The sequence below is a fragment of the Vulpes vulpes genome, chromosome 10, assembly GCF_048418805.1.
Source record: "Vulpes vulpes isolate BD-2025 chromosome 10, VulVul3, whole genome shotgun sequence".
NCBI lineage: Eukaryota > Metazoa > Chordata > Mammalia > Carnivora > Canidae > Vulpes > Vulpes vulpes.
This window is the reverse complement of record NC_132789.1, coordinates 38,416,091-38,432,111: the sequence shown is the minus strand read 5'-3', so window position 1 is coordinate 38,432,111 and position 16,021 is coordinate 38,416,091. Positions and strand designations below refer to the sequence as shown.

The window sequence follows — 16,021 nt, the reverse complement described above, 5'->3', positions numbered from 1 at the left end:
CCCATCGGACTTGGAAATGCACATTGAATACCATGGTTTTCCTTCACCCCTGCTCTGCCCCCCCAAAGACATATTATATTTAAAGTTATTGTTTGGATTATAGTAAAAACTTTCCAGTACTATTAAAGATTGTCCTATGATATGTATGAAATGCTGCATAGAATTTCGTTGTAGGAATGTATCATAAATAGTTCGCTATTCTCATTTTAGTGGACTTTTCAGTTTCAGTTTTTCCTTTTCAAAAATAACTTTGTGATGAGCAACCTCACCAGCAAATCCTTATGCACATCCTTACTAATGCCTGTAGGATTCTTTTCTGGAAGTGAAACTACTGGGTTAAAACTTCTGCATCTTTACAAATAGTTTGATACTTATGGCTAAATTATACTTGTGACAGTTGCTTAGCATTGAACAAGAGACTTGGTTTGCCCATGTGTGTGATAACTTTGGGGGTTATTATTTTTTTAGTATTAGATAATTTGAAAGGAAGATGCAACACATCTAACAGTGATCTTACTTTGTGGTTCTCTTCTTTGACTAGAGAGTGGATGTCCTACTCTGGTATCATCCTCCCCTGGGTTAGTCTGCTCCCACAGTGACTTTCTCTGTTCTTTAATAACTTGTAATGTGCTTTGGGGAGACTCCCCTCCTCAAGCCACCTCAGCTGCCCTCATTACAGAGTGACAGTATGATGGAAGGATTCCATTTGCTTTTTATTCTCGGAATCTGGTGCAAATTATTTCACATGTATTTTCTATGAATCCTCACTATAGCCCTAGCTATGAGATAGGTACTCTTCTATTATTAGCTTCATTTCATGTGTGAATGGAGAGGAGACTTGGAGAAACTGACCAACTAAGTAACTAACCTGTCTAAGGTCACATAGCCAGGTAATGGCAGAGCCAGGGCTGGAACCCAAACCAATTCTAGAGCCCGCCCTCTTTTTTTAGGAGTTTTTTTAAAACTATTTATTTTATTTATTTATTTAATTTATTTATTTATTTATTTTTTAAAATTTTATTTATTTTTTTAAAATTTATTTTTTTATTGGCGTTCAATTTGCCAACATATAGCATAACATCCAGTGCTCATCCCATCAAGTGCCCACCTCAGTGCCTGTCACCCAGCCACCCCCACCCCCCACCCTCCTACCCCTCCACCACCCTTTGTTCGTTTCCCAGAGTTACCAGTCTCTCATGTTCTGTCTCCCTTTCTGATATTTCCCACTCATTTTTTCTCCTTTCCCCTTTATTCCCTTTCACTATTTTTTATATTCCCCAAATGAATGAGACCATATAATGTTTGTCCTTCTCCGATTGACTTATTTCACTCAGCATAATACCCTCCATTTCCATCCACGTTGAAGCAAATGGTGGGTATTTGTCATTTCTAATGGCTGAGGAATATTCTATTGTACACATAGACCACATCTTCTTTATCCATTCATCTTTCAATGGACACCGAGGCTCCTTCCACAGTATGAGAGCCCATCCTCTTAATCACTTAATAATCTCTCTGAATCTCGGAAGGTGGGGCTGTGGGGGGGTTTCCTCCTACATGATTTCAAGCAGCCCTGATTCATCGTGGAGCTCTGTGTCACTCTTGTGTTACAAAAGACCTTCTAGGTGAGGGTTTTGGGGATTGGGATAATTCCCTGGGATCCTGGGCCCTGCCTACTTCCATCTCCGATGATAATTGATAAGGCAAAGAGCTTTTCTCCTTTGCCTAAACTTCTCTCGTTCAATTTCTTTTCTTTTTTAAGATTTTATTTATTTGAGAGAGAGAGAAGAGAGAGAGTGCATGAGAATGGGGGAGGGTTAGAAGGAGAAGCAGACTCCCACTGAGCCAAGGGCCCCATGCAGGGCTCCATGCAAGCTCGATCCTGAGACTCTGGGACTCTGGGATCATGACCTGAGCCAAAGGCAGAAGCCCCTCTTGTTCAATTTCTGAGTAGCTGTTAACCTGTGGAAAAGTGGGTGGGACAGAGGAAAAAACAAAGTCCTAACTGTAATCCTGACCACACTGTGTTCTGGTGCTCTTTGTGGCCATTTGCAACCCCAGGGGGTTAGAGATGGCTGTTACATGCATCATGATGGAAAAACAAAAACAACCCTAAGGCAGTGTGCTGTTTGCCATGAGAGAAACAGAATTGGAATTTTGCTCAAAGCTTAAGTCCAACTTCAGTTTTCCAACCTTCCTTTGACAGTCCCACCTCCTCCAAATCCCATTTTGCTCTATTCCAAGACCTTCAGGAGCCTGGCCTGATGATTTCTATAAAAACCCTCCTCCTTGAAAAGGATTTGAAATCTTGGGGAGAACTCAAGAGACATTATCTCTTCCTGGAGAGAGAGAGCGTGCGCACAACTAGGGTTGGCAGGCTGGACAGAGGAAGAGGGAGAGAGAGAATCTCAAGCAGGCTCCATGTCCTGGGCTCAGCGAGAGGCTCCAATCTCACAACCCTGAGATCATGGCCTGAGCTGAAACCAAGAATCTGCTGTTTAACTGATTGAGCAACCCAGCTATCCCACTTCGAGGGGTTTTACATTTAAATTTCATCCCCAGTTGTAGTATGAAAGATTTGTTTCCAGCTAAAGGAATTTCAGGCAGTAGCAAGCAGGTGGGGAGAGAGTTTTATTTCCCTAGTTTCCACCCTAGGGAATCCTCTAGGGTGTGCTTGTGGTTTATGCGCTCGGTGACTTCATAATAATGACTATAGCACATTTATCAAGTGCTTGCTCTAACGGGCATTTGTGGTGAGTGCTCTCGATGCATTATCTCCTTGAACCTGGGAAGAAGGTTCCAGCTTTACAGATCAAGCACTGGAGGCCCACAGACAGTAACCAGTGTTCCCAGGGACACAGAGCTGGTACCTGAGTGGAGCCAAGACTTGAATCCACTGTAGGTGGAAGATGGGCCCCCAAAAGGCCCTTTTGGAGCCTGGCTTAGGACACTGAATGCTCTAGGAAGCCAGTGTGCAAGGGACAAGTTCTCGTTCTTCCCAATTCGTCCCTATGCCTTCCAAATCACACTACTCAGCGCCTCCCCATCCATGTCATCATGTCCTCACTCTTGGCACTTATAGATACACAACCATGACACCAGCCTCTGTGTTGGGCACTTACCTCCTTCAATCCTCACAGTCACCCTACCAGGAGACACAGTTCTTATACCTATTTTAAATATGGGGAAACAGGGATCCCTGGGTGGCATAGTGGTTTGGCGCCTGCCTTTGGCCCAGGGCGTGATCCTGGAGACCCGGGATCGAATCCCGCGTCGGGCTCCCGGTGCATGGAGCCTGCTTCTCCCTCTGCCTGTGTCTCTGCCTCTCTCTCTCTCTCTCTCTCCCTCTGTGACTATCATAAATAAATAAATAAATAAATAAATAAATAAATAAATAAATATGGGGGAACAGAGCCTCAGTCACCAGGCTACCCAGAGAAGTTGAGTCCTAAGTTTACGTGGAGATGAGTAGCAGAGCTGGGATTCCCACTGCAAACTGCGTGATGTCCAAGCCCTGGCTATGCAGCCTGAATGGGCACCCCACCTCCTTATATTGTCCCCCTTCCCACATCAAGCTCACCAGCCCTCTCTGGTGTCTCTCTGCGTCTGTCCTCCTAGCTCGGATGGAGATGGCAAGTTCCTCTGGCTCCTGGCTGCCTGGCTGCCTCCTGGCCCTCGCGTTCCTCCTGCTGCCGGCGACCATGTCAGGTGGGAGATGGTGGCCCTCTCTCCCCACCTGGGACACCAGGAGTCTCAAGAACAAGGGGGCCTTATTTCTTGCCAAGTCCTGTTCTCCCCCCAGTCCTTTCCAATGCCCTCTTCCCAGCCCTGCCCTGCGCGGGGACAGCCCAGTCATCCGTCCCCAGCTCCTGTGCCCGTCCCTCCCTTGCAGACACCCTTGTCCCTCTTTTGTCCACACTGCACAGGGCTCACCGCCGACCTGCACCTGGCCCCGCTGGGGGGCACGGCCCAGCTGCTCTGCCCGCTGGCCCTGTGGCCGGTCACCGTGCCCACCATGGTGAGGTGGCTGCGGTCCCCACACCCTGACGGCTCCCAGCTCGTGCACGTGTTCCGGGACGGGAGAGACCAGGAGGAAGGCGTGACCCCCGAATTCAAGGGGCGGACGGCGCTGCTCAGGGACCCCCAGGAGGGGAGCATCACCCTGGAGATCCATCACGTCCGGCTGGAGGACCGAGGGCCCTACCGATGCCAAGTCCAGGTCGGAAATGTGACTCGAGACGGCAGCGTGACCCTGCAGGTGGCAGGTTAGTCATTTCCAAAGGGGGACCGAGGTGCCCCCAAGGTCTGAATCGTGGGGTGCAGTTAGCCCTAGGGCGGATTTGCGAAGGCCTGAGGATGAAGCCAGAGACTGTCCCACCTGGTTGGGAGGAGCTTGGGGGTGGGGAGAGGGTGGGAGTGCAAGTGCCACCAACAGCACCCCCCAAGCTGTGGGAAGGGGGATGGGGCTCCGGCAGGGACAGCTCCCCACTGCCAGGCATCTCTGCTCCCCGTCCCCCTCCAGTTCTAGGCTCTGACCCCTACATCCACGTGAAGGGCTACGACGCTGGCTGGATCCAGCTGGTGTGCAGGTCAGAGGGATGGTTCCCGAAGCCTTTGGCCCAGTGGAGAGACCCTCAAGGCAGGGCGCTTCAACTCGTGTGGGATGCTGATTCCCAGGAAGCCGGGCTCTTCCGGATAGCGGTGTCCAGCAGAGTCAGGGACAGCACGGTCGGGAATGTGTCCTGCTCCCTCCGTAACGTGGCCCTTGGCCAAGAGAAGACCACAGCCATGGTCATAGCAGGTAAAAGTCCCAGCAGTAAATGGGCTGAAAGCCCCTGGTGAAAAGACCTCCTTTAATGGGAACTTTATAAAAAATTTTCAATTTTTTTTAAATTCTTTTTTTAAAAATATTTTATTTATTTATTCATGAGAATACACAGGGGAGAGAGAGAGAGAGAGAGAGAGAGGCAGAGACACAGGCAGAGAGAGAAGCAGGCTCCACGCAGGGAGCCCAATGTGGGACTCGATACCGGGACTCGATCCCGGGACTCCAGGATCACGCCCTGGGCTGAAGGCGGTGCTAAACTGCTGAGCCACCCGGGCTGCCCAATTTTTTTTAAATTCTAAGAGTAACACGTGTTTGTGATAGAAAACTTGAAAAAATGAACAAAACAAAAAAAAAAAAAGAAAAAAATGAACATTTTAAAGAAACCAAAAATTGGCCTATAATGTCATAAATTAGAGAGAACCACCACTAACATTTTGGGACATTTCTTTCAAGACTTTCTCAGATGTGTGCATCTCTGAGAGCACGTGTATTTGCATATGTGTTTGCACGTTTGTTTGCGTATTTGTTCTTCAGCTGGGTCTGTCTCCCTTCAATTACAATGTCATGAGCATTTTCTGCCCATGTCCTTAGAGAGTTCTCTGCAACATGATTTTTAAGGGCTTCACAGTACTTTGTTGTGTGGTTATAGCATAATAAAAATTAATCAAAGCCCTATTTCTGGACATCTGGATGGTTTCCAATTTTTCCTCCTATTATAATGAGCGGTGCAGTACATCTTTGCACCTATTTTGGGATGTGATTCTAATATTTCTCTTAGAATGTGTTTCTGGAGGTAGAATTAAGGGTCAAAGGGGTATGAATCTTTTAAAGACCCTCGAAACATGGAGCCAGGTGGCAGAGCAGAGTGGTTTTAGAGCCAAGAAAGACAGACTGTGGCCTGGGGTCCCAGGTGAGAAGGAGTCATGACTTCTGCAAATTCCTTCTGTTTTTTCTCTCTGTCTCCCTTCCTTCTCTTACTACTGCCACTGCCTGTCACTAAGTGCTAAGTGCTTTACGTGTCTGATCTCTTTAAATCTCCCAACAATCCAGTGGGACAGGGATTATATCATCTCTATTTTATAGATGATAAATGAGCCGTGGGGAGGCTCAGTCTCTTGCCCAGGGTCACACCATGTTGAGTGAGGTCTCGCATCCAGCTGACACCCTTCCCCACTTGTCACAGAGCCTCTTCTGCTCTTTTTTTTTTTTCTTCCTTTCTCCTTTCTTCCTGCCTAGGCTTTAGGTCTGCTGCTGTAGCACCACAGAAATTGTGCTGCCCCTGCTGGTAGGGCTCAGGGCCAAGATGTCACGACTATTGTTTCACAGCAGCGTGAGGACTTGATGGAGAGGCTGGTGGGTGCTCATGAGAAGACCTGAGATGACCCCTGAGGAAGCATGGCCTATCCTCCAGACTCCCCAGATAAGGGTTCCATATAGGGTAGGACAAGGTTGTGGATGAAAAAACTGAGTTTAATCCATTGTCTTCAGGCAGGACCATCAAATACACTCCTAAGAAATGAACTTCTCACTTTAAGGTCATCCCTGGGTCATCCAGGGTTGGGGTTATTGAGAGAAGCAAAGACCCTCACCAGTCTTGGCTGGAGGTTTTTCCCTAGACTCGATGGAGACAGTTGGGATGTGCTTGAACCATCTACCATCAGAAGTGGGGTCCTTGGTATGGAAGAAGCTGTCAGATGTCTCTCTGAGGGTGGTCATTGGTGATTTCTGTTTTAGCCCCATCTCCAGGGAGGATCTCCTCCTCAGCAGTGGCTCTTGCTGTGATCCTGCCTGTTCTGGGACTTCTCATCATGATGGGCATTTACCTCATCTGGAAGCAAAGAAGATCGAAAGGTAACTAAGTGGTAAGGAAGTCCCAGCTGGCTGGAAGTGGGACTGAGATGTCTCTAGGAAATGGCCAGGAGAAAGTAGACATGGACATGCGTTATCCGTAGGTTGGAGACCCTGCAAAATGGCTGAGAGAAAACTGGTAAGAGCCATGCTTGGGGACTCACAATGCAGAAAGGACCAGAGAAACTGCAGAAAACTCCTGGGCAGAGCTGTGGATCCTTATCTTTTGATAAGTTAGAAAATAACTGATCATGCCAGCCTTATAATTAATTAAGAAATGCAATTTTATACATTAGATAAAACCCCATACATTTGGTAGAATTTCACAGGCTCACAGGGTTGCAAAGGACCCTGAAAGTCACAGAATCCAACACTCCTTCCCCCATCCAATGGTTCAAAGACCCTCTGATCCTTTCAAATAGTCACATTCCCACAACGACAAGGAGCACAGTCCTACTCAGGCAGCTTGAACCATCTTTGGACAGTCCTGCCTATTAGAAAAAGCCCTTCCTTAAACTGAGCTGACATCCTTTTCTCTGTCTGTCTTTTAGAGAAACTTCTCTATGAACAGGTGATGGAGGTAGGTAAGTGTCCTGAGCTGGGGGAAGGGGGGATACTTCTGTGTTTGCTGTTTTGTGCTCCCAGTACCCACTAATCTAAGTTGTGTACCTAAAAATTCCAACACCTGCTGTCCGTGGGGGTGGTGGTAGGGGTGCGGGTGGGGGAATCTATACTTGTTCTTTCCAGTTTTCACACTCTTACATGTCATAGCTTGCCTTCCAGTACATTTGGTGATTTTTGTATGTGAACTCATTGCTTGATCTTATTCTGTTGGAGTCATGTAGACCTGAGGCGGGCGAAGCTTTTAGTCATTCAGCAAACAATGAGTAATTGTCTACTAAGCTTCCCAGACTATACTAGATGCTGGGGTCACAATGACGAATCAAAGTAGACACAGTCTGCCTTCTGGGAGCTTTCAGTCTAGTCAGGGAAGTATACGTGGGTGAAGAAAGTGCATAAATAAATGTGCACAAATGCCACCAGAGGAAGTTCTAAGGGTCATAAAGACTGGAACCAGGAGGGGCCACCTGGGTGGCTCAGTCAGATAAGCATCTGCCTTCAGCTCAGGTCATGATCCCAGGGTTCTGGGATCGAGCCCCATGTGGGGCTCCCTGCTTGGCGGGGAGCCTGCTTCTCCCTCTCCTCCCCATTCATGCTGTCTCTCACTATCTCTGTCTCTCTCTTTCTCAAATAAATTTTTTAAATCTTAAAAAAAAAAAAAGACTAGAACCAAGAGGAACCAACCAACCAAACTTGAGGGACAGGAAAGGAGTCCCCAGAGGAAGTGATGTTTGATCTGGAGGATGGGCAGGCTTGGAGAAAGAGGGACCCGAAAACCTTCCATGGCAGAAAGAACAGAATGCAAGAGAAACACAGTGCAGAAGTGAGGGGAAAGGTGACAGAGGATTAGTCTGTGGACATAGAAGGGGTCAGGCCAGGTGAGGCCTTGTAGATCATATGAAGGATTTTGGTCTTTCTTTGGTCATGTGAAGACCTGTGTCAGAGAGGTGGAGGTGGAGATAGGGAGCTTCAAGAGCTGATGAACTCAATAGGAGTTGGGGACCCCCCACAATAATGGCACAGAATCTCATTTACTTTTCTTTCTCTAGAAAATCTTCTCTCAGACCACGCAAAAGAAAAAGGTAATTATATGTATAGAATAAAGAGTAGGGAACAAATAACAAAGAATATATTCTTTCTACATGAATGCTGACAGTTTCTCATACATACTTTACACACACACACACACACACACACACACACACACACACACCTTCCATTAATATTAGAATTTACTTTCCAACATCAAGGGGCTATAGGGTGGTGGCTAGGGTGAGCAGATGCCCTTGGTCAGCATTCATAGATCTGGATTGTCCTGAGTTCCCCTCATCAGCCTTTCTACCAATCACTTAAAAAGAAGGTCTACTTACTATTTAAAAAGATATTATTATGGTCATATAGGGTATATGAGAATCTCAAAAATCCACACAATTTTTGCATTTAAGAGAGGCAGTGTGATACGATGGGAGGGTCACAGGCTCTTGAGAAAGTGACTGGTTCGGCGACACCAGGCTCAGATCACGGGTCTGCCACTTACTGGCACTTTACTTGTCCGAGAAATGAGGATGGTCCCCTCACCTAATTGTTTTCAGGATTAAAATAGACAACTTAAAAAACAAAGTTCTTATTGCAAAGCCTGTACCCCTTGCCCCCTCCCATATTTCACCTTCATTAATTGAGTGTTTGCCCTGGGCCACGGAGGGTAAAAGTTAGACATACCCAGGATACAAAAATAACAGGGGCTCTGCCCTTGGAAGGTCTTGCTGGGAAGCCAGGTCACCGGCTCAGAAATGGCTCTGGACACCCTGATTTCCACATTCCCTCTCCTCCTCGCTTACATCTCCTCCAAAGTGGTGAGAGCATGGGCATGCACAGCTCAGGGCCACTATGGCCATTCTGTCCAAGAGCAGAAGGAAAAGTGTGGTATAGTGGGGCTGGGATCTGGCTGCGAGTCGGACAGACGTGGGTTGAAATCCTGCCTCCCAGGCCACTTACTAGCTGGACGACCCGGGCAAATTTCCATATCCCTCTGGGCCTCAGCCTACCACTCTACAAAATGGCAATACTAATTATACGCACCTCACTTTGTTGAGGGGATTCAGTGGCCACCTCATTATAAGAACGGGAGGCTGTTAGTAATGAGAATAGTGAAAATAAACCATAAGCTCCTTAGGGGCCATATCATATTCGGTTTCACTGCCTGAGTGCACAATGCCTAACGCATGCCCAGCCCATAGCACAGGGCCTGCCAGTGGACTCATAACTCATTCATAACTTTAATTCTTCTGGCAGGGCCTGCGCTAGGAGAAAATATAGACCAGTGGTCCCTCCAGAAAAGCCACAAGCACAGCACTCCCTGGAAGCCTGCTGCTTGTATCCCCAAAACTGAGACCTCCAAATGTATCAATATCTCTGTAGGACTTCAGGGGAGTTACTGTTGAGAATAACAGAGCTGTGTCAACAAGCCAATACTCTGCCTTCAGCTAGTTTTACACCATTGCTACTATAAACAGTAGGTTGTCAAAGGGCTGCAGGGCACACATGCGTGTGCACACAGTCACAAACATACAGAAACACTTATATGGACAATAGAAAAGGAGCAGGAGCCAGACAGAAAGGGGGGTGGTGGAAGAGAAAGGAGAAACCAAAGTTCTGGGCAGCCTGGGTCATTGGGAAGGTGGCACAAGTGCCATGGGGTTCTCCAGTGTGAGCTTTGAGAGATGTGACTGGTTTCGGGGCCCACAGGATGGTCATCGCCCCCTTCCACCATGGGGGGATGGAGTGATGAGCCTTCCTGTATCCCAGGGATAAAGCAGCCCCATCTATTCACTCGTGCCTTTTTCTGTTGTGTTTTTTAGGAAGGCTCCATAAAGCCCTCAGTAAGTTCTGCTCCTCATCCATAGCACAAACCTTCTGCTGACATCTTTGCTTTAGGATGAGTGTCTTGGTTTCACTTCTTGGGGTGGGGGGGGAGGGAACAAGTGTACTTGAGGCCATGGAGGTTGGGGGTGTATTGGTCCCCAGAGTCCTCTCTTCTCAGATATTCCCTGTTCCTCTTTCCCATGCAACTGTTATCTGGTCCCTACATGGGAAACGTTCCACCAGGAAGAGCTTACCTCCCTTAGGTGGAGCCTCCTGGAAGACCCTATTCGTTCCCGAGGCATGACATTCCCTTAGATGGGACCTGAAACATATGAATCCTCATTAAAGTGAATATGTGGAGCAGTGTTTCCCCACCACTTCACGTATGGGAACCTCTGTATAACCCAGAAATCTTCAAAAATGTGACATGTCTATTTATTTTACATTGAGAAAATATTACTTAAGAAAATCAAGTGGAAATTGGGTGACAGATTTTTTTTATATTTTTTAGGTGATAGTTTTAAATGAACTTATACTTTATTCTTCTTGCACAACATCTACAAATATTTATGTTGTCATGACCTATATGCAGAAGATGCGTTATTGACCCCGTCTGTGGGGAAGTTATGGCGGGACAGAGGAATTTGTTGACTGTCGGGTCTCTGGGGAGCCCTGGCCCCCCACTGGGAGCCACTGCTCTTGCCATCCCTGTCATGGGGAAGGAAGCTCAGGGTACTGGTACTGAGGATCTGATGTGGGGATGTGGTTGGGATGGGACTGCAATGCTCTGGGCACGTAGAAGCCCTTGTTCTGATTGGTCCAACTGTTTTTATTCTTTAGAGAAACTCCGGAGTGAACTGAGTAAGTGTCCCATGCTCTTCTAACTCCTCTATCACATTATCTCCCGTCGATTCTGTATTTCCAGTGATAGCTCATCCCCTTGTTTTTTCTTTTATAGAGTTGAAAAGATCTGCGGCCAACTCAGGTGAGGTACACTTGTCCCACACCTGGGCCCCCACACCCCAGGAGTTCTCCATTTTTCTATCCTTTAATTCAAGCATCTCCTTTACATCTTCCAGGTTGGAGGAGGGCTCGGCTGCACTTCGGTGAGTTATACCAGTCAGGTCATCCACATGTCTGAGAGCCCATTGCTCTGGTCCTGTGGAATGCAAACTATCCTTGAAAGCTTTTTAAAAGCAAATATATCTATCTGCTTATCAAAATTTTTAAAAATCTTTCTGATGTGGGGGGGCCACATTTAGATTTAGAAAATCTCCCCTCTTTTAGAACACTTTTGATCTTCTTATGGGTTCTCTATGATCTTTGAGATTTATCTCAAGTTTACTGCTTATATGGACTTCATCTTTGTGACTTGTCTATTCCTGTCCTGTCCTGGCTACTTTTTGACTTGTGAGGATTCTTTCTATATAAAGTATATTAGTTCTTTGTCATGTTTTTCATGAATTATTTTTCCAAGGTTTGCATTTGCATTTTACTTTCCTTATGGTATTTTTGGATGCACAGGAGTTATATTTTTATGTAGTCAAGTTTATTCATCTTTTCTTGTGTAGTGTCTCCCATGCTTTCAAGTTTGGGAAGTCTTTCCTATCCCACAGTTGAACCCACAGCCAGTGCTCCTATCCCTCTCTACACACCTGCCATGTCCTTCTGTTTCCGAAGATCAGTTTTCTTGGGGGGGGGGGGGGGACTTGGTGGTGATTAAGATTCTCCGAGAAGAGAATGGGTGAGGCAGATGCTCCAACAGCACAGACTACAAAAAGGTTTCGTAGTTTTACTCTAAAAGATTTGCACATCTCTTTTTGTTTTATTCCTAAATAGTCGGCAAATTTTGGCTGCTATTTTAACGAGACCTGCTATTTTCACTGCTTTGTATCAATTTCCCCTGTACTCATCCCCCTTCTGTTCACATGGCCTCCTTTAAGCAGGTACAATAGAATCAATGAGTTGGCAGTTGAGAGAACACCAGGTCACTTTGGTTAGCATTCAAGGAGCTCACAAACCTTTCCGACACTCATGGTCTGGCTTCCTCCCACTGCCCTGAGTACAGACGTCACGGGTTTACTCTCCAAAAAGAGCCTGTGTTCTGTACTTGGGGGAAGGGGGAAGACTTACTGCGACCCTCATAATCCACAATTTTAAAGAAGAATCCTTCTCTCTATATTATCATTTAAAATGGCAATTATAAGCAGTGATTTTCACAACCAAAGTGATCATTGCACACTCACTGTGTGAACTAGGCACTATGTCATGCATTAGCTCATCAAATCTGAATAACAGCCCTACTCCCATTTTACATGGGAAGGAACTGAAGGTGGGAGCTATATAACAAGGCCAAAGCCACATAATCAGCAAGTTGGCAGAGCTGGGACTCACACACCCTAGCTGGCTGCTGGGTCTCACGTCAAAGCCTATGTCTGTTATCATATGTTAGATTCCTTGGGACCATCGAAGACGGAGACAGGATTGAGGCAGATGAAATACTTTTTTCCTCTTTCAACTTAATAGACTGCCAGTGGATCTGGGAGACTGGCAGACAGTCTTCTCTGTACATGTAGGAGAGGGGGAGCCATGAACTCCAACAGGCCAATGACAGTGGTCACAGACCTAGAGATTATCTTTCCCTCCAGAGCTACCCAAAGATCCCCTAAGACCTTGCCTTCCCCAGCCTCACCTGTCAGTGACTCTCTGCAGTGGCAGTGACCCTGGACCCGGACACAGCACATCCCAAACTCATCCTATCTGAGGACCGGAGAGGGGTGAAGCTTGGAGATAAAAGGCAACCTGTGCCCGACGGCCCCCAGAGATTTGACTTTGTCGTCAGTGTCCTGGGCGCTGAGTACTTCACGGCGGGCTGTCACTACTGGGAGGTGGACGTGGGAAACAAGACCAAATGGGCCCTGGGGGTGTGTAGTGACTCCGTGAGCAGGAAGGGGAAGGTCACTGCCACCCCCGCCAATGGACACTGGCTAGTCCGCCGGAGTAGTGAGAACACGTACGAAGCTCTCACATCCCCGCAGACCCCCCTGCGCCTGAAGGAACCCCCAAGGTGTGTGGGGATCTTCCTGGACTATGAAGCAGGTGTCATTTCCTTCTACGATGTGACCAACAGATGTCACATCTTTACTTTCACCCACACTTTCTCTGGCCCCCTTCGCCCTTTCTTCGAGCCCTGCCTTCACGATGGAGGGAAAAATACAGCGCCTCTAATCATCTGCTCAGAACTCCAGAAGTCAGAGCCACCGACTGGCCCCAAGCCAGAAGAAAAAGTCCATGCTAATGGAGATGTGGCCATGACGGTGGACCCTTCCTTACTGCCCCCTCGGGCACCAGAGCCTTTCCCACCCGAGGATATGATCCTGCCCTGGCCCTCTGACCTTGGCTCAGCCCTTCAGGGACTCAAGGTGCCTTCCTTTTAGGGTTATACCTCATTACCTGCTCCCCTGATGGTCCAGCGCCCTGCCCTGGATTTCAGTCTGCTGGCCCAATACCTGAAACATCTCAGCTCCTCTCCCCAAACCTGGACTTTGTGATTTTGATTCAAATCACCTTTCACCCAGGACTCAGTTCTAAGCTCTGCCGTCTTTCAAGGGACCTAAAGTTCCCATTGCCCTGGAAGAATTTTTGAAAGCCAAATGAACAATCAGATTAGGTTTAGGTGGTGATGGTGAATGAGCGTCCCCAAGATACAGGGGTTCTGCACTCGAGGAGCTGTTTAGAAGAACTTTACCTTCAAGTGCCTCATCCTGCACTTGACCTTTTAGTCATGAAGTTATGGTGCCCAGCCCCCCACTTCTCTCCTATCCCCTCCAGAATGGCTTTTTTGCCTTCTTCTCAGTACAGGCTTCTAGCTCCTAAATCCAGCTTTATAAAGTAAACATGTTTGGGGTCACATGCTCTTCCTTCTTTCTTCTGGAATAATGGGGGTGGGGAGGCTGGAGGGGTAAAATGTGCCATTCGGGTCTACTTCCCTGATGCTTGTTTACAATGAAGTTTCCTGACATCTAGAGCTAAAGTACATGTTTTCAAAGTTAACTTACCTATGGATAATAACCAGGTTCAGGGATTTTAAGTGTGATAGCCACAATCTTGACAGGCTTCAAGAGCACGATCAGGGAGCTGGGGCACACAGCTTTAAACATAGCAACCCAGCTGTGTGTGGCCTTGAAAAGACAGCCATGGATGAGTCTGTCTGTCTGTCTGTCCCTTTTGACTCTCCTCCTGGGATTTAGAGAAGTCCAGTTTAACCAGCAATGTAGAGGGTTTTTTTCCATAAGACTATTATCCAGGAAAACTTGACTACTTGTGGGGCAAACAGCCTCTTAGGTCAGAGAGTATTGATTTCACATAGGAAGTTGGTAGCCCACATGTGAGGATAAAGTGCAACCTTAATTCTTTGCTGTGGATTGCAGAAAGAAGCCTACTCACTTTTTTTTTTTAAAGATTTTATTTATTCATGAGAGACACACAGAAAGGGAGAGAGGCAGAGACACAGGCAGAGGGAGAAGCAGGCTCCCTGCAGGGAACCCCATGCGGGACTCAATCCCAGGACCCCAGAATCACAACCTGAGCCGAAGGCAGACGCTGAACCACTGAACCACCCAGGCGTCCTGAAGCCTACTCACTTTCAGGTCACTCCATGTATGCAATCTGGCCTCTTTGTGGAGGTACTAGCTATCAGTTTGCTGATGAGTATGCAGTTCTACCCAATGGAAACTGGATCTTTCTGTCAGAAGTTAGGGCTTTTCTGTTAATGCGTGTAATAATAGTTAGAGTCCTCCTGAGCAATATATATTTGTTATATTTATAGGTACAAAGAGATTTATTATAAGGAATTGACTCACACAATTATGGAGGCTAGCATGTCCCAAGATCTGCAGGGTTAGTCAGCAAGTTGGAGATGCAGAGGAGCCAATAGTGTAGTTCCAGTTTGAAGGCTGACAGGCTTGATACCCAGGAAGAATCAATATTTCCATTTGAGTCTGAAGGTAGGAAAAAAAAGTTGATGTCCAGGCTAAAGACTGTCAGGAAGGAAGAATTCTTTCATACTAGAGGGAAGGGTTGCTTTTTGGGTCTATTCAGGCCTTCTGCTGGTTGGTTGGAGCCCACCCACATTAGGGAGAGCAATCTGCTTTACTTATTCTACCAATTCAAAAGTTAGTCTCATCCCCAAACACCCTTACAGAAAGTCAGAATAACATCTGACCAAATGTCTGGGCTCCCTGTAGCCTGGTCAAGCTGATATATAGCCTTAACTATCACAATGCGCGGGTAAAATTTTTTGTGTGCTTTTGTACAGCTCTTAAATAAAAGTTTGGCATTTGTTGTTTGGCATGATGTCATTTTCATCATGAATGAGGAGTTGTGGGGAAAGGCTTTGCATTGGTAATAGAAAAACACATATGGGATTAGTTTTTTTTTTTTAAGATTTTATTTATTTATTCATGAGGGACACACACACACACAGAGAGAGAGAGAGAGAGAGAGAGAGAGAGGGATGCAGAGACAGAGGCAGAAGAAGAAGCAGGCTCCATGCAGGTAGCCCAAGGCGGGACTCAACATGGGATTGGTTTTTGAACAGCCTTGAATCCACCCAAGCAAGCTTTAACCACAGTTAGAAACAAAGCGACAGTTTTATTTCTGACCTGCCTTCTCAGTATTTTTACTTACATCAATTTATAAGCAATAGCATACGTGGGGGATTTATATTTCACTCATTCATAGTTTCAAACATACTTTCTCGAATTGCCGAATCTTAAAACCAATTCCCATCGTTCACACTGGCTGCACCAGCAGGAAAGAGAACGGATATTTGTGGAAGCAGAAGCTTTAACTCATTTAATC

General features: G+C 46.7%; 1 protein-coding gene across 1 annotated transcript; it reads left to right on the top strand.

Annotated features, from left to right (window-relative positions):
• Positions 1 to 3,623: 3,623 nt before the first annotated feature.
• Positions 3,624 to 15,509, top strand: ERMAP (erythroblast membrane associated protein (Scianna blood group)). The gene is made up of 10 exons (XM_025983655.2): positions 3,624 to 3,708; positions 3,927 to 4,265; positions 6,563 to 6,679; positions 7,228 to 7,260; positions 8,347 to 8,379; positions 10,156 to 10,176; positions 11,000 to 11,020; positions 11,118 to 11,144; positions 11,239 to 11,265; positions 12,872 to 15,509. Exons 1-10 carry the CDS (start codon positions 3,624 to 3,626, stop codon positions 13,594 to 13,596), a joined length of 1,428 nt encoding a protein of 475 aa, XP_025839440.1. The 3' UTR covers positions 13,597 to 15,509.
• The last annotated feature ends 512 nt before the right edge of the window (positions 15,510 to 16,021 follow it).

Bases quoted from the DNA above. Each gene is read 5' to 3' on its own strand.
- ERMAP (XM_025983655.2), top strand. From the start codon at position 3,624: ATGGAGATGGCAAGTTCCTCTGGCTCCTGGCTGCCTGGCTGCCTCCTG. The intron at 7,261-8,346 runs GTAAGTGTCCTG...TTCTTTCTCTAG, and splicing joins TGAACAGGTGATGGAGGTAG to AAAATCTTCTCTCAGACCAC. The intron at 8,380-10,155 runs GTAATTATATGT...TGTGTTTTTTAG, and splicing joins AGACCACGCAAAAGAAAAAG to GAAGGCTCCATAAAGCCCTC.